The sequence below is a fragment of the Thermobia domestica genome, chromosome 2, assembly GCF_964235325.1.
Source record: "Thermobia domestica chromosome 2, izTheDome1.hap1.1, whole genome shotgun sequence".
In the NCBI taxonomy this organism is placed as follows: Eukaryota; Metazoa; Arthropoda; class Insecta; order Zygentoma; family Lepismatidae; genus Thermobia; species Thermobia domestica.
Genome location: NC_137455.1, coordinates 121,279,122 through 121,302,915, shown reverse-complemented (window position 1 = coordinate 121,302,915; position 23,794 = coordinate 121,279,122). Strand labels below are relative to the sequence as shown.

At 36.2% G+C, this 23,794-nt stretch overlaps 1 protein-coding gene and 1 non-coding gene across 5 annotated transcripts in view; both read left to right on the top strand.

Annotated features, from left to right (window-relative positions):
* The window catches only part of LOC145675143 (uncharacterized), a 42,014-nt gene extending 38,019 nt beyond the window's left edge, over nt 1–3,995 (top strand). For all 4 annotated transcript variants that reach the window (XM_081745522.1, XM_081745517.1, XM_081745513.1 and 1 more), the window contains one exon: nt 2,952–3,995. In XM_081745522.1, coding sequence (XP_081601648.1) covers nt 2,952–3,177 — 226 coding nt within the window. In that variant the 3' untranslated portion in view covers nt 3,178–3,995. The remainder of the gene's footprint in view (nt 1–2,951) is intronic.
* Nucleotides 3,996–21,275: 17,280 nt separating this feature from the next.
* TRNAW-CCA (transfer RNA tryptophan (anticodon CCA)) lies at nt 21,276–21,347 on the top strand. Its single transcript has one exon. It is a non-coding gene; the product is annotated as a tRNA-Trp (tRNA).
* The last annotated feature ends 2,447 nt before the right edge of the window (nt 21,348–23,794 follow it).

The window sequence follows — 23,794 nt, the reverse complement described above, 5'->3', positions numbered from 1 at the left end:
TCATGTCTGGTTTTGGTGTTCGAATCTCTGTTTTGTTATCAAAAGTGTATTGCAAACTCCTCTGAGTAATATCAAGGATAAACTGTTGGCACACCTTAACTCGACTACTTTCTGTAGGTAAGTAGAAGTAAAGCAGTACTTCTGTTTTTGTCTATTTTGGTATACGTCCTTTTATCTTGGCATTTGTCATGTGCACAAGGATCAGGATGTAATATTTTTGTTCTCATTATCTTCTTACTTTTGTTCATGTAACTTTGTCCTTTCTGCTTTTTTGACTTCCTAATTTGTGCTTTAGAAAGGTTCTTCCGTTTCCGCTCTCCTTTTTCACCAATCCATGAAATACTGTTTTGCATTCGATTTTCACTCTGATTTGTGAAATCTTCATCTTGTTCCACTTGTTCGTTCATTAAAGTTAGATCATCACAAACTTCTGCAGGCAATTCTTCCTCCATTTTGATTGAATTCCTGACTCGTACCCATTTCGTTGTTTAAATGTGCACCCATATCTACCTGATCATCATGACCTGTTTCCACTTTATTGTTAACATGTGCATTCACATCCGCCTGATTTTTCACTATATTAATGTTTGTTCCATGGTTTACATTTTCATTCATTTCATTTATTGAATACATTCCTTGTGTTAAGCTTAACACTCTATCATTATAGAGTAAATTAGTATCATTATAACTATCATATTCCACATTAAACTTTGTATGAAGGCCTACCAGCCTATTAATAAACTCGAATTCTTCTTCAGGTTGTTTCTTGCATTCCCGACAAATCAACATCATTAGACTCTGTACTATCGAAACATTGCATTTCACTAACTGGTCGCTGCAAAAAATTGTTCGTGATCTAAGCCAACATCTTAGGTTTTATCTTGAGAACACTTTCACAACTAACTACAAAATTTTCGTTCCTCTCGTACTCATAATGTTCATGTATAAATTTAAGAGAGCACTTCAAGCGCTCTTTCTTCTGTAACGCATAAACTAATAATGTTTTTTTTAGTAGCAGAGGTTTTTTTTTTTTTTTTTTTTTTTTTTTTTTTTTTTTTTTTTTTTTTTTTAAGACACTCAATGGACGTAGTAATGCTCAACAATGTAGGTATCAAAATAACTATTGTTGAAGTAAAATGTTTCAACCCACGCTTCTGGGGCTTAATGCAAAGAGTGCAATTAGTTTGTAACTAAGTAAAATGCTGTATGCCACAATGATGAGGCTTGAGACATTTTACCTGTGAAATACTAAATGACATGAGGGTCACACAAAAATAAGAAATGATGTATTTGCCTTAGAGTTGCCCAGCATGAAAATATAAATTTTCAAATTTTTGAGGGTTACGACCTTTTACCTTAACGCCGTCGATATGTTTCTCTTTACTTGTATTCAAATTCAGAAATGAGAAACCTAATATATTTAATATCTACGTCACTAGAACATTTAGATCAGAAAACCAGTTTGATTGCACTTATTGTTGTATTTTTCCTCTGATCTAAGCGATCACCTATTTCCAATGCGAAAACTGCACTATTTAACCATGCATTTAACATGTCCAAATTAAGGATAAAAGAGTTTGATAGTTAGGGTTGAAGAAATTGTGACAAGAAAGAGAAACTTTAAAAGGTTGATAAGAAAGGTAGTAGTTTCATTGCTCTATTAAAATACTGCAATTTACAACATACTTCAATAAATGGAATTTCATCACAGGAGTCTCAGGCATCCACCCATAACATGAGTGTTAGTTTTTGTTCAGGTTAATTATTGTACTTATCACCCATACAAAATCTCTGTAATTAATAATGTTGGGCAGTTAAAAATTTTTAATGACTTGTGCGTCCTTAGCATATTTAAGCCCTCTCTTCTCCCAAACTTCTGGGGTGATTGCGGACCTGTTTCAGATTTACCTAAGTATTCTAAATTGTTTGTGAATGTTCCTGAGAAACATTTCAGTCGTCGGTATTTATACTTAGAAGAGATAGAATGTGAAGAAAGATACGTATATAGTTGAATTTGTGCGTATTTAAAATCAGTTAATAGCATAATTTTGGTATTTAGATCAAAAGAAATAACAACAGTGAGTGCACTCAAATAATTGGCTTTCCGTACTAAAATGTTCTAGTAAGGTTTGGTTTGTTTTCTTTTTTTCTTCATGGATATTAAGTTTGCTGTTTCTCATCCCAGAGTTTTAACACGGTTAAAGCGACATATATAAATGTAGAACAAAGAAGATTTGAAACAAGGTTTAATTAACTGTTCAAGTGTAGTTTATAAAACAAAAAAGTACATTTATAGTTAATAAGAAGATAGCTCACAGTGTAGGAATGTTACTGATAATGTGATTTTCAAAGAAACGTAAAATTCCTGAAAGGATTCGTACTGGCGAAAGGGACAAGTTGTCACTGAAACAGTTTTGATCAAGATTACAATTTTTAATGTTCGGGTACTTCTTTGAGTGTAAATTTTAGTAACATTCTTACGTTTGTTGAGTACCTTGTGCCATCTTTCTCTTTCAGCCATTGACTTATGTGCGGAAATATTGTTATCTTTCGAATTGAGCTGAAATTTAAACATTTTAGTTTTACTGATTTCATCTTCAAGTTTTTTTTTAAATGTCCATTCCATTTTAAAGATTAATTTGCTTTTTATACATATTTAATATCACTTAAACTAAATTTGATTTATAAATATTTTTAAAATTATATATTGTAGAAATTAATTTCCAGAAAGTAAGAATCATTTAAATAGATGTGAAGAGAAACTAGTAAAGTCAAACTACTAAAATTTTCCTTTCATTTCAAAGAAAGAGGAATAGTTTCCCATGTAAGTCAAGAGACTGAGAAACGAAAATGGTGCAGGTATTCAACAGGTTTGATCATTATTTATTGTTTTAATTCCAGTGTTAAAATGTTAACAGCTCTCTGAATGTAACTTCTTTCCTGTTTTATAGTGGAATAGATGTAGCATCACTTCTGAACACTTTGGGCTTAGGAGAAAGTTTGCAGTCGAAGGATATGGCTGTTGGAGCAAGTACGTTCGTGGTGGCTTATGCAATTCATAAAGTATTTGCACCAATTCGAATAACAATTACCCTTATGGCAACCCCTTTGATTGTGCAGTATTTACGAAGAGCTGGCATATTGAAAGCTCCTCCTCAAGTTGTCTTGAAAAAGTAGAAAGGGCATTGTTATTTAATACAATATTACGAATAAAACGAAAGAGAGGGGCACTTCATTCCATTATTTAACTTGTAACACGAGATATTTGATTACTTCATATCGGATAAGCGGTGAAAGTTTCGTCTTTATTGCAATAAATATGTTTGATCTTTCTTTCTTACTCATTTTGCATTATGAACTTTCGTATGCTGATCAATGAATTGGGAATAAAAAGTAAAGAAACTTATATAAATGATTATATTTGCTACCAAAACTAAGTAGCATATTTGAAGAAGCATTTACGTAAGTACAACATTATTTAATAGTAAAAGAGTGATGAAGCAGTCATCATTTCATAAATTTTATTTGCTTGAACATTCGTACTCTTACAGTAAGTAGATGCTTGAATAGTAACTTCAACGTCAAAGAAGAAAAGAGTTGTTTTTTATGCTTTGTATAAGTTGGATGGAGTAATAAAGGATTAAATGAAAACTTAGCATTTATTAAAGTTTTCATTGCTTCTAAACATTTAAGAAAATCTTAGAAATTAATTGTAATTTTGAGGCCAAGTTGCTTCAGAGGCCTATATTTTTTCTGTTTTTAAACCTTCAGTTCTGACTATGAAGTAACTTTTTTTTTTTAAATCGTAATTGCAATGTAGTACGTGAGGATTACATATATCAGTAATGTAAATAAGATTGGTTAATGTAATTGATGATGATGAGAGTTTTGTAATATACAGATAAGGTATTTTTGTGAATAGTGTTCAGAACATTTTTTTACTTGTGGTGCTGTATTTTTTTTAACAGAATAAAACTTCTATTTTGTAATTATAATTTTATTTCATTCCTAAGTTTTTCCTTGTGACAGAATACTGACGACTTTATTTCTACATATTGTTCTAAATTACATGACAAGCTAAATAATGTTGTTGTAAAGCCTAACTCAGGTTCATTTATAAAACTGCAGTTTTAATAATTTTAGGATATCTACACTAAGATTGTAATGCAATAATCAGATATATGTAGATTTAATACATGTGTATTCAGTTAACACTTATGTGGATTGTTTCAAATTCCTTTTCCCAGTAACTTCGCGCGAATAATACAATTCATAAACCAAGTATTAACTGAGAATCAATGGAATCCTTTGCTATTTTTCTCCTTTCTTGAGTCAGGTGTGAAAACGACGTTGACAGCGAGTTCGCTGTCAAGTTTGAAAGTGTCGAGCCGTGACGCGGTTTCGTTTCTTAAAAGGAGTTCCTTGAAAATTTAGATCTCTGGAGCTTTCATCTTCTTTGAATTTTGGAATGCGCGTATAATTTTGTCGAAATTAGAGAATGTTTTCAAATATAAAACCATTTTACTCTTTATAAACTTACGGTTAAATTACTAGATTTCCAAACTATACCGTGCAAATGTATTATATGGAAGTCCTATAGGAGGGCTGTGTCCATCTGTTTGTCGACAGGTATCAGAGCAAAAACTGTAAGAGATATCGTGAAGTGGAATCGATTCAATGCCCCAAGGAAAGGTTCCATATCCTCTGTTATCCTTCTACTGAAATCGCAAGTGGTAGAAATTAACTGTTTCCGGTTTCAACGTTGATAACTAAAACAGTAATAGATTGCGAAAAGCAGGTTTTTTGAACTTAATTCAGCGTGTATATGGAAGGCACACTTCCCGTCATATAAACGTAGATTGCCTTTCAGACATTAAGTACGAAAAAATGATCCTAGACCCGTATGGATTCTCTTTAGCTCTGGATAATTTTCCCGGAATTTTGTGATAAAGATGGAAATTGAACGATAAAATTGCAGTATGTATATGAAAATTTCGTTGTAGATAAACCATATTGCTACAATACAGGAGATTACAGTAATTTTAATTACATCTCCCTACATCAGTTACTAAATGTTTACACACATTATATATAATAAATAAAAACATTTTTTAGCTAAAGACTTATTTCAAACATTCATAATTATAAAATAATACGACTACCAATATGTAAAGAACTAGTTAAGTACCAAGTGCTTGACACATCCCCAAAATATTCAAAATCTCAACCTAACTGAGGAAGAGATGTTTTCGCAAACACGTAAGTTTATAACTTCATTTGAACACAAACAGAAAATGTAAATATGGTCAACATTTAATGGCTCTTACACTCTTCATTAGCTTACTTATCACATTGTTTCCAATGACATTGCGTGGACTCACTATCTTCGATTCATGTATTGCCATTTTAGGCATAGGTGTTGGTTGGTTTTCGAATTTTCAGCCACTAAAATGGCACTTTTTCCCACTGTATGCCGTGGTAAGAAGAATGGTCCCAGCAAGTGGCTTTCAATGATGCCATACCATTCAGAGAAAATTGCACTTGATGACTGCTTTCGATCATGACATGAGTACTGTTGATACCCCACTGGTGCTGATTGTGAATGTTGCTTCGACGGTGAAGGGAACTCGGCATTCGAAACCTGAGAGGAGGAGTTGTTGAAGGATCCAACTGCAGAGGTCCATGCGAACCGGATAATTTTCTGGCTCCAATTATTGTACAAGTTGTATGTAAAACGAGTGGGTGTTCGAATCATTCAACGTTCTCCGTGCTGACATTCTTGATACTTCATGTTGTTGCTACGAATGTCAAACACTCATCTCATTGTTTCTTTCAACTGAGCGTAGAATCCTATTTTGTTAGGGAATAGGGCGGTGTTGTAGTCAACCTTGGTGTTGACGTGGTTGGTGTAAAACTAGATTCCAACAAAAAGAATGAGTGCATTGATTATGGTTGTTTCGAGCTGAAAATTTTTTAAATACAACTTCGGATATCTTCGGTAACAAGAAACAAAAGAGCTAGGTTCGTGCTCCCAAGCCAACCTTGGCAATCGGGGAAAAAATGTGCAGATGTGTTTTTCTTCTTTTAATTTTAATAATATATGTTGAATCATTAAGTGTAGAAAAGAAACTAACATCCATTGAAACACTTCATGATACAGTATTTCCAAACTGTGTATACCTATGAGCACATGCTAATTTTGTCATTTAAGTTTCCGTACGTAAAAGAGCATTTCCAATGAAAGGAGGAAAGATCGTGAACGTAGTTCTTACATTTACAGTAGAATAAAAAGACAAAGAAGAAAAAACAGTATTTGCAACGGATATGAATGTCCTTGTCTTCAAAATTCGGATATATTTCATCAGAAGGAGCTCGACAGGGTGTTCATGTTATCTCAGTGGTAAAATACGTTACTTCTAATCGTAAGGTATATATATAATCATGTCAGGACTTGAGATGTGCTTGACAGAACGGTATATATGTGAACGTTAAATATAAATTAAGAAACTCATGTAGTACCAATAAATAGATGTGTGTAGTGTATTTGTCTGCAACTATTTGTCATATGGAGGTTACTTCTCAATATTCTCATTACAACATGGCATTTACTTCATAAAATATAGCCAGAGGCGTAAAGAGAACATGCAGTTATAAACAGAAAAAATCCAAAATCGGATCGTGGTTCCAGACATCAAGCTCACTATGCTCAAAACCGTGTCCATAGGAAGTTCATGATCCTCACAAGTCACTTTCAAGAGACTAAGGCAGAATAGTCAGAAGGAAGGCAGAACAGAAATTTCCATAGGTTTCAGGCCCCTCCCTCTCTCTGTGTGTGTATATATATACGAGAAGGTATCAAAAGTTCGTGCAATTACCTAGAAGGTGACAAACTACGAATCTCCTCAAACATGCATTCTATAGTTACGTCCTTGTATGTTAACCATGCAAATTCTGGACTCGTTAGAATATCTTTTTTAAAAGGTAAATCGCTGAAGGTGCGATGAATGACAAGCTTGAGGCACGGAGCGTCATTAAAAGTGCAGATTTTAAAAATAATACAAAAGCTAATCATTTTTCTTTTGCCCCTTTTTCGTAAGCGAAAAGAGATAATAAAGTGTAACTTACCACAATAATAGATAATGTTATTCTACACCCGAAAATGCGAATCAGAAAATTCAGTGTTGCCATCCATAGAAATTACAGTGTGGCTAGAATATGAATTACCCAAAAATCTAGGTTAAGACAGCGACTAGATAAATGAACTCAACGGTAATTGATGGCTTATCATGTTGTCTTGGCTTCTTGTTAACTACTTTTTAAATAATATTTGTATTTATTTTGTAATAAACAGGAAGAGGTATGCTTTTTACAACGTTTTTTTCCTCACAGGTTATAGATGTTTCTCTAGCTTTTAAGAACTGATTGCATGTTGCAGGTTCTTGTGCACCTACTGTAGTAGTGGTAAACTTTCGGCATCTTTATTTTTGATGCTGCAACATCTTTATTGTTGTTGGTCTGATTTCCACCCAATTACCTCCAAGGAGGTAATTGGGTGTAAAACGATTAAAACCATTGCCGTTGCACATAAACCCGTGAGGGTGATTGGGTGTAAATGAAGAAAGCTCAAGCTTTCATTTGATGTATATAACTTGTATTCCAGTTATAAACTAATAGTTTTATGTAGCCTAGAAAAAAATATGCCTTTGTTTACGCAAAATTAGTAGTAACTTATTTCTAAATCTCAAAGATATTTGAATGCCTTTTGAAGCCTTCCAGTTTCTATTTATAGCATAATATATTGGGCTGTGAATTTAGCCCAAAATGTATCACATATGAAACAAATGTAAGCGGTCAAAACTGACCGAAAACGTAAAAAAGAAAAAAAAGTTCTGATATTCAAACAAGCATAGGAGAATGTATAAGGCTAACGCTAAATAACTATAAACTATTACAATAGAACATGTGTTGGAACTCTGGATTGATAAACAGATCCTATTTACAGCATCAGCACTATTGGCATATGCAACGGCCACTGGAGGCCTAAGTTGAATAAAATAGCTTAATAAGCACAATGCACTATGAAACAAAAGTGTACACCACAAAGCAAAGCATTTAAATGAATTCTAACCAAAAAAAATGTTCACTTAATGCTTTCCGCCCATTTACCCCCCACATCGCGTGCCCAATTACCCCCTAGGGATAATTGGGAGGTACAAATTTTAACAAAATTTAACTGCTTCACAGTGAGGATTCAAGATTGCTGCTCTTCACGGCAGCATCCTTATGATGGTTTTAAGAAGCAGTAAATGGTCTGGCTCAAAACATTAACAGATGCGCGATTTATTGTGACTCAAATCTAAACCCACACAAACCTGAAACTCGGTTTCAAATAGGGATGCGCACGAGACAAGATTTATGGCTGTCTCGACTCGAAAATGTGCTGTAAAAGTGATGTCTCGACTCGAAAAATATATATTTTTCTATTGAAAGAGCCGTGTCTCGACTCGAATTTTGTCAGGAAAACTCTGTCTCGACTCGTCTCGTGCGCATCCCTAGTTTCAAATATGTCATTTCTCAATCAAGTCAGGGGGCGCGGTGGCTCAGTGGTAGAGCGTTCACCTCCTGTGCTTGGGGTCCCTGGTTCGATCCCAGCTCGCGCCGTGTGGACTTTGTGGTGGACAAACACCGTGTGCGTGGGTTTTCTCGGGGTTCTCCCGTTTCCTCCCACTTTCTTCATTCCACCATTTTCACTCATCTCTCATCATCACCGTCTCCTTTAGCCTAACCGGCATCACCGTGGGACGTAAAACTTAAAGATTTCATTTCATTTCAATCAAATCAGTTTTTGTTTTTTGTGTCATTATTACACCGTCTCAAAATTCATCAAAGCATTTTCTCTTATCAACATCTACCCACCCAATATTTGGGTGTAATTAAATTCCATAAAAATATACTGAAATGCAAAATATACATTTTTAAAAAGTTTTCCGCCCAATTACCCTCACCACCCAATTCCCCCCTCCTACGCTGCAGTACTGGAAATTGTATAAGTTCTCGAAGTTCTCTTTCGGCGCTTGCAAGACTCTAATACCCATCCAAATAACTCACGGTATTTGAACCATGCTTTCTATTAGAATGCTAGGACCTACTTTCTCCAGTGCAAACTCGAAATTGCTATATTAATACTTAAGGATTTAAGTATCTGATTGAACACGTCTTGAAATAAAATTGTATTTTCTTTACCGAAATGTTGAAGCACTGCTTCAGTATAAAGCAAAGCTGGATTTGCACCAATGAATTCTTGCGCGTCTCAGCTACCTTTTTCAAATTTACATTTTTCGATCATCTCACATCTTTTGTCAGTATTTACAGAATTTCTAGTCGTTCCTTCAATGTCGGAACTACAATATACATTTCTCGATCAAACCTTCTACCTCTTCGTAAACCAGAATCGATCATTTGTGGGCTATTGATTGCTCTGAAGTGCTACTATTCCTAAATTTTCTGTAAGGTTATCCGTTAATGTTAAAAGTTGTGCAATTGTCTTTTCCCCATATTCGATCTCTGTCCTGACGATGCAACACAGTCGAATTTATCAATGAAGATAATGGATAGCGCAGATTGAGATGCATTTTTTAAATAAGTCCATTTCGGATTCATTGACAAAGCGACTTATAAATTAAGGGTTATTAATAAAAAATAACTTCACAGATGACTAGTTCGATACTGCTTTGGTCAATAAGGGTTTTCCAGTTCTTGGTGGTCCATACAGGAGATCTCCTTGTAGTGGTTTGATTCCGAGGTTAACAAAGATCTATGCCTGCGTCAAATGCAGTTCATTTATCTCTCTCATCATTGGTATTTATTTTCTGTAACTATCTGTATCGATGTAACCAATCATTTTACGATGTTATATACTGTCTCTTTTTTAACATCTCTTCTCGACAAAGTGACTTGTGTTTTGGAATTATTGCGAGTTGTACGTCATTTTTGAAGTACTCTGTAAATATTGTTTATATTTTTATTTCAATGATTATGGAAATGTTTCTTCTTTTTTCTCTCCATCTTTTTACAGTTACATGGGATCGACATTTCTGACAAGTCTTCTCCATAAAGTCCTGTTCCGGAATCCTTCCCCTGTTTGATCTTCCTTTCTGAAGTCATTTTTAACCATATCCATCCATTTTCTTCTTGGTCTTCCTCTACCTCTTTTCCCCATTACTTCTATTGCAATGATTCCTATGATACACAGTCATTTATTTTTTCCATTAGATTACATTGTCACTGCAGTCTAGTTTCTTAGATCTTCTTAGATAGGTTTTATCTCTACAAACTTAGATTTCTTATGGTGCACTTGGAATAAGCAATTTCCATGTAAAGATCTCAAAAGTGTGAAACTAAACGTTAAAGTTGGACAATATTTGTTATTATTGTGTACAAATTGTCAAGCAAGTTGTAAACATTTTGATTTTTTAAATACCGGTACTAGTTTTTAAATAAACAGTTAATGAAATTTTACATTTTTATTTAACCGACAAGCAAATTTATAGTAATAATGGTACAACGTAATCGTAGAGTATTAAGTTATTGATATGACAGTGCACTGCAAAAATTAGTAAAGCGTAAAAATACAATAGCTACGAAGTAAACACATTGGAAGAATTGGTTTCATGGTAATGCGATCTGTAGAAAATATACTTTTTTAGTCTTATTTGGAATATAAATTGCACTGGGTTAATAATTACGCGTATTAAAAAAGGTCGACGAACTTCGGGTTTATGTTTCCAAATTCAATTTGATGCAGATACTGAAGATGGGTGCCAGGGGATGAACGAAAGTTATGACCATCTACTTCTAGAAATGGAGGAATTATGTCTCACTTTTAACTTGGGTCTATTTTGATTTTACCTTCGATCATTTTCTGAAGACTCGTGTATCCAGTTTGGTTCACATTCAAATCTCAGTTGTGGCCAAACTGCTCCGAGGTGCCAACTAAGGTATATGCATACATACTCTGATTGTCATAAGTGGAAACGTAGTGTCATAATCACCATCATCATAGGCAACAAATTTTATTTATTTATTTCTATTTTTTTTTTTTAATAATAGCTCCTCAAGCTATAGATACTAGTATTTGATATAAATATGATATACGAAGTATTTTATTGGATATAGATTTATAGAAGCCAATAACGTTTGCATGTTGTGTAACTCAATTGCATGGGTAAATCGCTTGTCAATTTCAATTATTATCTTGCTTTTGCATGTGAATATGATATAGTTTGTTCTGTTGTATTTTATCTTCTTATGTGTACTGTCTTTATATCAGATGTATCTCATGACATATATAATTTTGCATGCTTCACTAAAATACCAATTCTACGAACAGGACCGGCCTTAAGGCGATTGGACGATTGCTCCCAATCAGGCCCGCGCCTAAGGGAGCCCCGCGCTAGTGCCGTCTACTCTACTGTCCAGTCTCCAATCTAATCTACTCTCCAGTGCCGTTTTACGAGTAACAGTATATCAGACCTCAGAGTAAACAAATGTTGTGCTTCCTATGACTAAATTTTGCTCCTAATAGAGGGTGTCCAGGAAATAGGGACGAATATTAAAGTGCTATAAAACTAATATAAAATATATTGAAAAAAATTATAAACACATCGAGTAATTTCTCCCATTTATGTATACATACACATTAGGTAATTTTCTCACATTTATGTATGAAAAATTGTATCCGGCATATGGCCACCCAAGGCTGCACGGCAATGAGCAATGCGTTCATTGAAATTTGCGATGACGCGTTCACAAACATCTGGTGTGATTACGCTAATAACCCTCTTAATTTCATCCTTCAGTTGTTGTATTGTCTGTAGTTTGTTCACGTACACTTTAGATTTCACAAATATCCCCCCCCACACACAAAAAAAAAAAGTCACAAAGGGTAAGATTGCATGATCTGGCAGGCCATTCCTGATTTCCTCGCAAAGAGATAATTTTTTGAGGAAACTTTTCATTCAGCAGACCAATTGTTTCACGGGATATGTGACAGGTCGCACCATCTTGCTGAATCATTTTCAATTTCCATTTCATCCAAAACTGGGAAAAAACAATCTGAAAGCTGGTCGCCGTTCACAGTGACGCCAGCTCCCTCATCGTCTTCCAAAAAAGTATGGGCCAATCACTCCTCCTGCACAGAACCCACACCACACAGTCGTGCGTTGAGGATGCATCTGTTCTTCCACAGTTACTTGCGGATTTTCTGTAGCCCAAATTCTGCAGTTCTGATTATTGACGTACCCACTGAGATGGAAGTGTGGCTCCAATGAGAAAATTATTCTTGTCGTGAAGTTCTCGTTCTCCGCTTGTCGAGTCACACTTGAGAAAATCGATGTCTTTCCATGATCTGTAGGATTCAACTCTTGTGTAAGTTGAATCTTGTATGCATGCATTCTCAGATCTTTCGACAGGATTTCATGTAGTGAAGTTGGTGATAAATTCAATTGTTGAGCTCGTCGGCGAACTGATTTCATAGGGCTTACGGTCACACTGTCACGCACGACAGCAATGTTTTCTTCTGTTCGAACAGAACGCAGTCTTCCAGTTTGCTTAACATTTAACACTGACCCCGTGGTCTCAAACTTCAGGACCAACTTCCGAACTGATGATTCAGTAGGAACAACATTGCGTCCAAGTGTCACACGCAAATCTTAAACGGTTGCTGTGGGACTTTCCTTGTTTTTGTAATAACTTTTAATCACTTGGATGCGTTGCTTTGTTGTTAAACGGTCCATGCCGAAATAAACACCAACCAACAATGCACACCACACAGGCTACTATTCGGAAGGATAGAGGATAACAAACAAGGTAAACCACGGCTGCCACCCGTCATATGATAAAATGGTGCGAAATTCAAATTCGTCCTTATTTCCCGGGCACCCTCTACATGTAATTAATACACGCCATTCTGCTCGAGGGGTCCACAACTATAGTACGGCCGCTGTATCTCTGGCTCTGACAGCTATGCGAAAAAGAAAACGAGGGTTGATACTACATTGACATCCCCTCCCCATAAGGCCCAATGAGTGGCCGAGCTGTCACTGCGCTGGCATGGAAACCAGACGTTATTGCCGTTTCGTATTCTTCCTTTTGTTTGTGCATAGTAAAGTGAAAACTGCATTGAGATCGTGTTTGGTTATTGCAACTTTTTTCTTTCCTTTTTGTGTGTTTGGGTGTGCTGTTAAGAAGTATTGTTATTAATTGGTGACAATGGCTAGTTCTTCAGAACCGAAGGCGAAGAAAATAATGTATAAAGGGCAAATTGGCAACATTGATTTGTCCACGTGCAGAACTGTCAGAGCCAGAGACGTAGCGGCTGTACTATACGTGGCTATGGTGCCGTTAAGATGACTGCTACTCTCGGTTGTCAAGTACACACAACATATTGCAATATGGTTACATCCATGGACTCCACAAGGGAGGGTATAGCCTCTCCCTAACAAGTAAATGAATACCGGTAGTTTGTATTAAGTTTCCAGGCATAAGTAAATATTTTCTGAATTTAGTGCTGCAGTAGTTTATTTTTCTTGGTTTCTTTCTTTCTTTTTCTTTCTTTTCTTTTTTTTATGTTTACAATTTCTGTTGTAAAAATAAATATTATGTCCACGGAGTATTTTGCGCACCCCAACACCTCTAACACTCTCTCAAATTTCCTTGAACACAAACCCTTGGCTGTAAACATATTGTTTTCTTTGACTTTGTGTAAAAATGTATATCACTATCCTGGGTGCACACTCTCTTTTATTTGGAACACCCCACTAAGCAAAAGTTCCTGGCTTTCTTACTCATTATGTCATGTGATACTACCGTGAATACCGAAATGATATTAAATAAATCAGTCTCAATGCGACTTCCTTGCATATTCTTTCACTTATTTTAGCTATATTAAAAATACAAAACCAGAGGACAAACTTTGCCCTCTCCTGCGAAAAATTCCGTGGATGTATTTTTTTTTTTAAACCAAGTCAGAAAAACCGAATGTATACTAGTGCGTACTGAATAAGTGGCTGCTTATGAAGGTTTGTCTTCTAACTCAAATAATCAAGTCAAAAATATGTCATTCATTTCCCATCAGTCCCTTAAGGTTTGTGATCGTCTCATGACCATTTAATTTTGTCTGCAGTCGATAACGACTTCAAGCTGATTATATCTTTCACAAGTGGGTCCTTACGATGTTCTCACTAGCATATATTAGGTTTTCCTGACTTGAATTCTTTTCAAAAAGATACAGCTGTTAAGAAATCTTTCAACCAACGAATTCATATCAATGTGCCTTTCATTATGTCTTACAAATATAAACTTATAGAGACAGACTTCACTATTGTATTTTTCGTAAAATTCTAGCCCAATTTGATATATTACATGACCCCCTTCCTATTTAAAAAGTCCAGCGAGATACAAGATGGCCGACTACAATATGGCGGCCATGATAAGCAAACCCTCAATTAAATGTCTACTTTCTCCCGGTGTCTGTTAATGTATTTTTGTTTTTCATCCCTTTACCTGTTTTATAAATAAAATGAAATTTTCAAACTTGAAACACACTGTTATGGGTTATTCTGATCAATCAGGTTTTTAGCCACTTCGGCCGTCTTTATGGACGGAAGCACTTTAAATTTTACTTACTCTCGTTTCTTGATATTCCACACTTCTCGGCCAACTTTGATGAAACTAGATTTCGACATCCATAGGTTTACTTGTAAGAGAAGAAAATTATGAAATACTGGTACAGAATCTTCTTAAAAGATTGCGAGGCACAAGAGTGAAATATGTATTTTAAAATTCATTCACGTCTGCATTTCCATTTGAGTTATTTCTCTGAAAAGTTAGCATTTATGAGCAATGAACAGAATGAGCGTTTTCACCAGAATATTTTGCAGATGGAAAAAGGTTATAAAGGAAAATTGGTATAACCACTAGACAATCAAGGAGAGTGCAACTAGGGTGGTAGGTAACTCCACCGAAAAACTTTGGGAGAGGATTCCTTATATGAAATGAAAGAAAAAAGTTCTAATAAACATTGGCCGAAAAACGTCTCCTTTCAGAGAAATCCATTGAAAATTCGAAAAATCACTTTTCAAAACTCCCTAACTTAAAAACTACAGGGCCTATCCCAGGCGGTTTAAGGAATTACACAGGAACTAGCATGTGCTCTATCTAAATATGCACGTTTTACCATCCTCCGTTATCGGTGAAAGCAACTGTAAAAAGGAAGTTGAAGTATAGGGATACTCCTTTAAGTACTAGTGGTGCGTTCGTTTCGCTGGTACTGGTGAATTCTGAAACATGGATATTTAGATAGAGTGTATACTAGTTCCTAAGTGAAGTCTTAGGATCCGACTACGGTAGGTCCCATAGTTTTGGAGCTATGGATCTTTAAAGTTCATTTTTTCATGTTTTTGGCAGCCTATAATTCCAGAAGAAAGTATTTGTGCACCCAGGTTGGTCTATACTTTTTGTCGTATTTTGGTTTCAGGAAACACCTCCCAAACGTTGTCGGTGTTGTTTTGAAACACCCTGTATATATCTTTATCGATGTAGGCCCTATATACATGCAGGGTGTTAATGAATTATACCGACAAACTTTAAGAAGTGGTTTCTTACATCAAAATAAGAGAAAAAGTTTATATGGACATATGGGGGAAAGTGCTGTTTCAGAGCTAGGGCTGTCCAAAATCGCGATAAACTTAAATTTCAACAGGCCCTATTTGGGATTCGAGAAACTGTGGATGGTGATCCTTATTAGCATAAGGGAAGTCACTCATACGCAATCCAAAAATGCATATTTCATCAATGTTCAATAGGTGTGCAGAGTATTCTCCACAGAGTGTTATTCTCAAATATGCTCTCAGCAGTTTTTTTTTTTTTTTTTTTTTAAGATATGCCCTGATTACAAGGTGGATCCAAATAGCTAAGATGTAAATATTGACAACAATGAACACCCAATGCTTCTGAGGGAAGTCGGAAGTTTTAGGAACCGGCCGCTGTACGTTCTTTTGTGTTCGGGATAACGTGTGCTATAATGTAATTCGTCACGGTACATTTTACGTTTTTTGTACTTCTAAGCGTGAAAGAAAACTTCGCAGCGTGCCTTTTCCCGAATACGAGAGACGATGCTGCTGACGGTCCTTAACCCATGTTCAATACTGTCAAAGCTTATCGTTTGCCTACTTTGGACTAAGTTAGAGCACATCTGAAAATTCGGTTAAGGACATGTCTGGGAATTTCATCCTGCAGCAAATACCGTGTACACCTATTGAACACTGATGAAATATGCATATATATACAGGGTGTTAATGAACTATACCGACAAACTGTAAACAGTGATTCCTCACATCAAAATAAGTCAAAAAGTTCCTATGGACCTGTGGGGAAAAGTGCATAGTTTCAGAGCTAGGGCTGTTCAAAATCCCAAAAAAGCCAAATTTCAAGAGGCCCTATTTCGAATTCGAGAAATCGTGAAGTGGGTGTCTTTATCAACGTAAAGGAAGTGACGCATACACAATGCAAAAATTCTTATTTCATTAATGTTCAATGGGCATTCCCAGACATGCCATCAACCGAATTTTGAGATATGCTCTGACTTTATGATTGATCCAAACTAGGTAAACGATAAGCCTTGATATCAGTGAACACGGAATCCTTTGGCTCGATGTCGAAAGTGTTAAGGATCGTCAACAGCATGGTCTGTCGTACTCGGGAAAAAGCATGTTGCGATGTTTTCTTTCACGCTTATAAGTGAAGAAAACGTAAAATATACCGTGACAAAATACATCGCATCGCACGCTTTTCCGAACACAAGAAAACATGAAGCTGCCGGTTCTATATTTCCGACTTCCCTCCGAAGTACTGGATGTCGATTATTGTTTTACCCTCTTTGAAATCAGGGTATATCTGAAAACACTATTGAAAGCATATCTGAGAACTGTACCCTGTACATAATACCCTGCACTCATTGAAAATTGATGTAATATGCATTTTTGAATTGTGTATACGCGACTCGCTTTACGCTGATAAGGATCACCATCCACAGTTTCTGGAATTCGAAATAGGGCCTGTTGAAATTTAGCTTTTTCGCGATTTTGAACAGCCCTAGCTCTGAAACTATACACTTTTCACCATAGGTTCATAGGTCCTCTTATTTCGATGTGAGGAATCACCTCTTACAGTTTGTCGGTATAGTTCATTAACACCCTTTATGTAAACCTGGGGCCCCGCAAAATGTGTTCCCAATCGGGCCAAGTGCCATCGAAGGCCGGCCCTGGTCTACGAATGCTCTGATTAAATTGGAATTAAAGTAGGAATTCGAATGATCAGCAAAGCACTAACAAACTGTGACTACTTTCTTGGAGTTTTCATGACTTTGAGTCAATTGCATTTTAGATTGCACTCAAAATCTAAAACCTGAAAATGTGCATCTATATTGATACTTAATTGATCAATATTCGCTAGGGTGCATCACAGAATATAAATGGAATGAAATAAAATTTTTCAGTTTTACGTCGCACGGTTATACCGGCAAGGATAAAGGAGACGATGATGATGAGAAATGAATGAATTGGTGAAATGAAGAAAGTGGGAGGAAACGGGAGTATCTCGAGGAAACCCACGCACACGGTGTATGTCCACCACAAGGTTCACTTAGCGGGGGCATTTGCAGCAAATGTAAAGTTAAAACCCAACGCGTATGCGTAGTGCTGTAGTCCTAAAATTTTCAGATGGTATACGCTGCTTTGTGATTACTGTTTTATGGTCTAAAAGCATTTCATGCTATTTTCTTAATGACACTTCTTACTTAAATCACACCATTAATAACATAAATGGGTCTAAGTATGGAGAAGGAAGGAACTCACTCCGAGAAGGAACAGAATAATCGAGCCCAATGTGCCAGAAAAAAAAAAAACTATAAAATCATTAAGACATGAAATGTTTTTTTTTTTTTCAATTAATATATTCTGTATTGCTCAAAGTTACATATTATCATTAGCATTATATTGAAAATATTCATACCTTAGTTTTAAAATATCAAACAAGTTTGGTTTTCTTCAGCAGAGAACAGGGTTTTAAGTAATTGAATCATCACAGCCATCAACCTTCAAAATGCTTGGATATCCTCTCAGAACAAAAATGTGCAATTTTGTATCGATCTATCCTAAAACTAACAATATTGGGTTTTATTTCCTTCCTGTGTAATAACATCCAAATAATAGTAGCTAGTAACAACAGTAACAATAAAAATCTTCGATAAAATATAAGGTGTGACAACCAACACTTTTAAAAAAGTTTTCTCTGGAAGCTACTTGCCAGCGGCCAGCGGTTACTATGTAGTACCAAAATAATCACCATCCTCTTAGGTATTGATCAGTGCCAATATCATCTCTCTATGACTTACAGTTCCCGAGATATGGCTCCTAAAATTTCCCGAAATCGGAACTTTTTTGGCCAATATCTGGGGAACAGTGGCCAGTTACCACCGGTTAGTATTTGGTACCAACATGATCAACAGCCTCTTAGGTATTGATCAACGCCAATATCATCTCTCTATGACTTATAGTTCCGGAGATATAGCTCCTTAAATCTCCCGAAATCGGCACAGTTTTGGCCAATATCTCCGGAACGGCAAGAGAGACGCGAAAAATTTCATCAATTTCTCAGATAATTTCTGATGCTCTATCGAAAGGAGGGCTCAAAATTGAAAAAAAACAAAAACAAAAAAAAAAAAAAAACAAATAACAGACAGACAGGCAGACACACACACACACACACACACACACACACACACACAGAAAGAGAGAGAATTGAATAATGAACTTTTTAAGTTTGTTGAAAAGATGATACAGTCACTTTATCATTGAAGTCATGACCCGATTAAATAAAAATTGATCAGGCGTCCACAATTCCAAAACCATTCTCTGTTTCTGATAGTAAGATGATAGAAAACCATACTTCTCTTCTCTATTCAACATTAATTTTAAGTCTACAAACTAAATTTGCTGGAAAACTTAGGTAAAATTATGTATATTTTTTCTTTTAGGACGGCTGGGAAATGTTCATAATTAAGATTTTTGCCATAGTTAAAATAATGTTGTAGTTTTGACTTTATTATGAGATGTGATTTATAATGAAAGGTCAGCTATCTTTCTTTTGGGCAGTCCGGGTTCAATCTCCGGTGGGGCTGAGAAATCTCATTAAAATTTGGCTCTGAGGTTCACTCAGACTCTTTCACATGGATACCTGGAGCAATCTTGGGAAGCAAAGAGGCCGGGACATAGTCTGACTCCATCACTTCCATGAGTGTCTAAATCAAGAAATTGAGAAGCCGTTACCTCCGTACATAGCTCTTGGATTTTTATGGATTGTTCCAAAAGGAGGGCGACATTTACTTTTCAACTTTATTTACACGAGGAATGAGCAGGGCGGGCGTGAAGGAGGGGAGGGTCGACCCGTGCCACCACCCAGAGCGGCAAAATTTGGAACGAAAAAGAATACTATCAAAATATAACGCTTCGTAATAGCCCACATGGAAAAATAAAATTTTGTTCACCTGAGAATGTAATAGGTCGTACTTCATTCACATTCAGGAAAATACTCACTCAGGAAATTCAGGGCAAACCCCCCCCCCCTCGTTTTCAATTATCAAACTACTAGCCACAGGTATCTCGTTCAATATTTTGCTTGCAGTGGCGTAGATAACATTTTCAGTTAGGGTGGATAAGACTATTAAGGTGTTTCTTATTTGGTATCTTTTTTCTATTCAGCAATGTTCTAACGCCCTACTCCAAGAATGCAAAAGGTACACTCCCACTTGGGACAGGCCGTTCTAGCCTTTCCTTTCCAAGACTTTTCTTTCCTTTGCTCACTCGTTATCTGGCATGACTGTTTACTCCACATAAACATAAAAAGCAAAAGTCTCCAACGCATTGATTCTCATGTATTGGATGCAATCGGGCTTCTTGAAAATATGTATTTGAGTACTTTGAGAGGAGAAGAAATGAGGCGATGGAGTTACTTACTTAGTTGATGCGATGGAGTTGGCATCAGCATTAGATATGGATGATCCACGGATAGGTAATACCGTGCAAGCTCGAAGTCGAAAGGAGAGAGAGTTTCAGAACGAGGCAGAGGATAAAGCTATTGAAGATCCACAAACAAGATACAAGATCGATTTTTAATAGAAAGTTCTAGACATGATTTTGTTAACTTTAAGAAAAACATTTGAGCAACTTAAACATCACAGCGAGTATTTAGATTTTATTTACGATATAAGTACCCTTAAAGATATGCTACCCGATCTTTTCTGAAAAGTGTACTAAATTTGCCAGCATTTTAACACACAGAATCGAAAGATATTAACTTCAGTGATTTAAAAGACGAATTGAAAGTGTTATCCGCCATAATTAAGCCTAAAGCTATATAAGTTCACCAAAAGAGACTTTAAAATTAAATGAAACATGACTTTACTCCCAATGTCAGTGTTGCACTTAGGACTTTGTTAACCTTACCGGTAATAGTGGCAAGTGGAGAAAGAAGTTTTTCGAAACTTAAGCTTATTAAAAACTATCTATGTTCTTCTATGTCTGAAACACCCTTGAGTGGCCTAGCGACGATATCAATAGAACATGAAATGGATAAAACATTGGACTACGCGAATGTGATAAAGGAATTAGCTTATGTCAAAGCAAGAAAAGTTTCTTTCAATTGAGGTATGTTAAATTTATGTATCTCTATTGTGTTTTAGTACATTATAAAGCTTAGACTAATCACTTAGTTTTGCCGTAATACCTTATTCACTATATTATCTTCATGCTTATTGGAAACACTTTTTGATATAAAACAAGCTTAAAAATTACAATTCTTGGCGTGACTAAAGTATATAGTTTTTAATGTTATTTTCTGTATGCGCTGCTATATATCACAGACATACAGCTAAATCGAGCATACTGAATATTGTGTTGTGTGTGTAGTCGTTTAAATATTATGTAAGCATTCGAGAGAGGTAGTTCAATTTTTTGTTTACTTTTTCTATTTCATACATATTTTAAAATGGGGCATCTTACTTTTTCGTGGCACTTGAACGTCTTCTGTCAAAATTAGATTTGTGGATTAAAGGGGCGGTATGTGAAAGTACCGCCCAGGGCGGCAAAACTGCTGACGCCGGCCCTGGAAATGAGGTGCCTAGTATCAAAAGCCTCCAAATCCATTTTCTTTTTATGGGGGGCGCGGTGGCTCAGTGGTAGAGCGTTCACTTCCAGTGCGTGGAGTCCCTGGTTCGATCCCAGCTCGCGCCGTGTGGACCTTGTGGTGGACAAACACCGTGCTCGTGGGTTTTCTCGAGGTTCTCCCGTTTCCTCCCACTTTCTTCATTCCACCATTTCACTCATTTCTCATTATCACCATCTCCTTTAGCCTAACCGGCATAACCGTGGGACGTTAAACTTAAAGATTTCATTTTCCATTTTCTTTTTACCGAAATTGAGTTATATATCGCTTGTTATATGTTTGATCTAAAATAATTCCATGGAAACAGTATTTTGTTTGAAAGCTTAGTATTTCATACTAAAAATCTAGTTCAAATATGGGACTTTGTATGCGTGTATATGGAGATTCACTGAACATTTTGGGATATTACTTCGAAACTAATCGAATGGATGTGGCGGATTTTGATTCTAGGCGCCTCAAATGGAGAATGCTTTTTGCTTTATTTGTATTCAGATACTGAATTATATAAGATCAATTTTTAAACTTGAGACTAACTTTCGAGGTTTTAACAATTTCTTCCCTCCCTCATGGATGTTTTCTCGCTAATTATACCAGGTTCATAAAATATTATGTAGTTAGCAACATTGTTAACAGATTATGGGAAGAAAAGAGCGAAGCACAAGCACGCAAAGGTCGTGTTACCTGAGGAGGGCTGAGATCATGATTGGTGACAAGTAGTAAACCCAGATATTCATCGCTGGCATTTTCATATTTCTTCGCTTTTATCTTTCATCGCTTTTCCATCAAATGCTCACCGGGGGAGTTGCATCTCCTCGTCACCAGAAACTAACATCACGCACTGATTTCGTTTGTAAGATCACAAAACAAATTGTAAAGATAATTCAGCCCGATGGTTCGCCTACGAAACGTAAATAACTTGACCCAGTTGTATTTGCCTTAACGGGATGATCTACCTTTTCTCGGCACAAAAATTTTTATATTGGACCTTATGGGGAGAACATGGCTACCGAATTTCCTCAGTTTCTAAGGAACTAGGTATCTCTAATGGGAAAGAAAAATTTTGCAGCATTCTACAGAAGTTTACTAACGGGTTGAAATACTTAAATTGTATATTTGTCTGCTAGTTTAGCAGAAATAAATTATTAAAAAATAAATAAATTAGTTTCTTTTTATACAAATTATAATATGTCTAACTTTGGAACCAATTATGGTAGAGAGATCAACTTTTTTTTTTGTTTTATTCCTTGAGAAGAAACGACTCTAATAGTTTTAATCACAACCATATCTGATACACCAATTAAAAAATAGTATTTTAATATAAGTATTAAAGTCCACCTGTCAAAGTTTGACGAGGGTAAGTCACGCCCCACTCTAAGCTTGGCCGCGGAAAGGGCGGGGGTTGGTGAAATGGAGGGGGAAGGGGTGGATGTCTGAATGAAACAGGTTCTCGACCAGTTTCTGAGATTACCTGTCAGCTGCCAAATACTGTTAGCTTTATAGAGTTTGTCTCCCTCAATGGTTCCATACTAAGAGAATGGACGATGTGGTGTGAAGTATCCTCTTTTCCCCGTTACCTCTGGAAGTTCATCAAGATGCATTCTAGAGTACGCGGATTTTGGGAATTTTTTTCCTTTCCGGACAAATATTATAGCATACAGTAGTGGCGAAGGGAAGGGGGGCAGAGGGGTGCTCCCACAAGATTCCGACAATGTAAAGTCCTGTCCCCCATATATAGGTGTCCGTTAAAAAATGTCCCCTAAGTTCTTTTTAAAATAATGTCTTGGGAATATATTTCAAATTTGAGGTGTTATTCTGGTAGCCGTCATTTTCCAATATGGCCGCCGCCCTACATAAATTTCTCTCTCTCTCTCTCTCTCTCTCTCTCTCTCTCTCTATATATATATATATATATATATATATATATAAAGAGAGAGATCGTGAACCAAGGCACTTAGAAAGATAATTTTGGTGTCAAACTATAGGTTTCTGAGGCCGATGAATTTAAATATGGCGTTGTTTATTGCCACTTAGAAACCTTACAACCTGGCAACACTGTTGTCTAACGATTAACTGTACAAAGTTAAAAATATGTGTGTGCACGCATTATTCTAGGATGTAGCGTACTTCCTTAGGACTAAACAAAACCTACTTTTTCTGGTAGCTTTCATCACGACAAGACATATTTTACATGGTAACATGAGAGAACATTTGTCTAAATCCAATATGGCAGCCAATATAATGGATAATTACTAGGCAACCAAGTAATGGACTTATTCAAATGCCTGTCAGACCTAATTGGCCTAGAGCCTAGAGAATGGGAGAAAGAGGCAGGATGCGGTCTCATTGAAGAAGCGTCTCCTGAGGGGGCGAGGGAAATTTAAAATACTCCGTTTTTTAATGAAAAACACGGTTTTGCCTCCTTGTCCGCAGACAACACTGCACACCAAATGCTCTATAAGACGTTCTCTAAATAGCCCTGGTAGATCCAACCTGTATTGTGTGTAAACCGTGCATT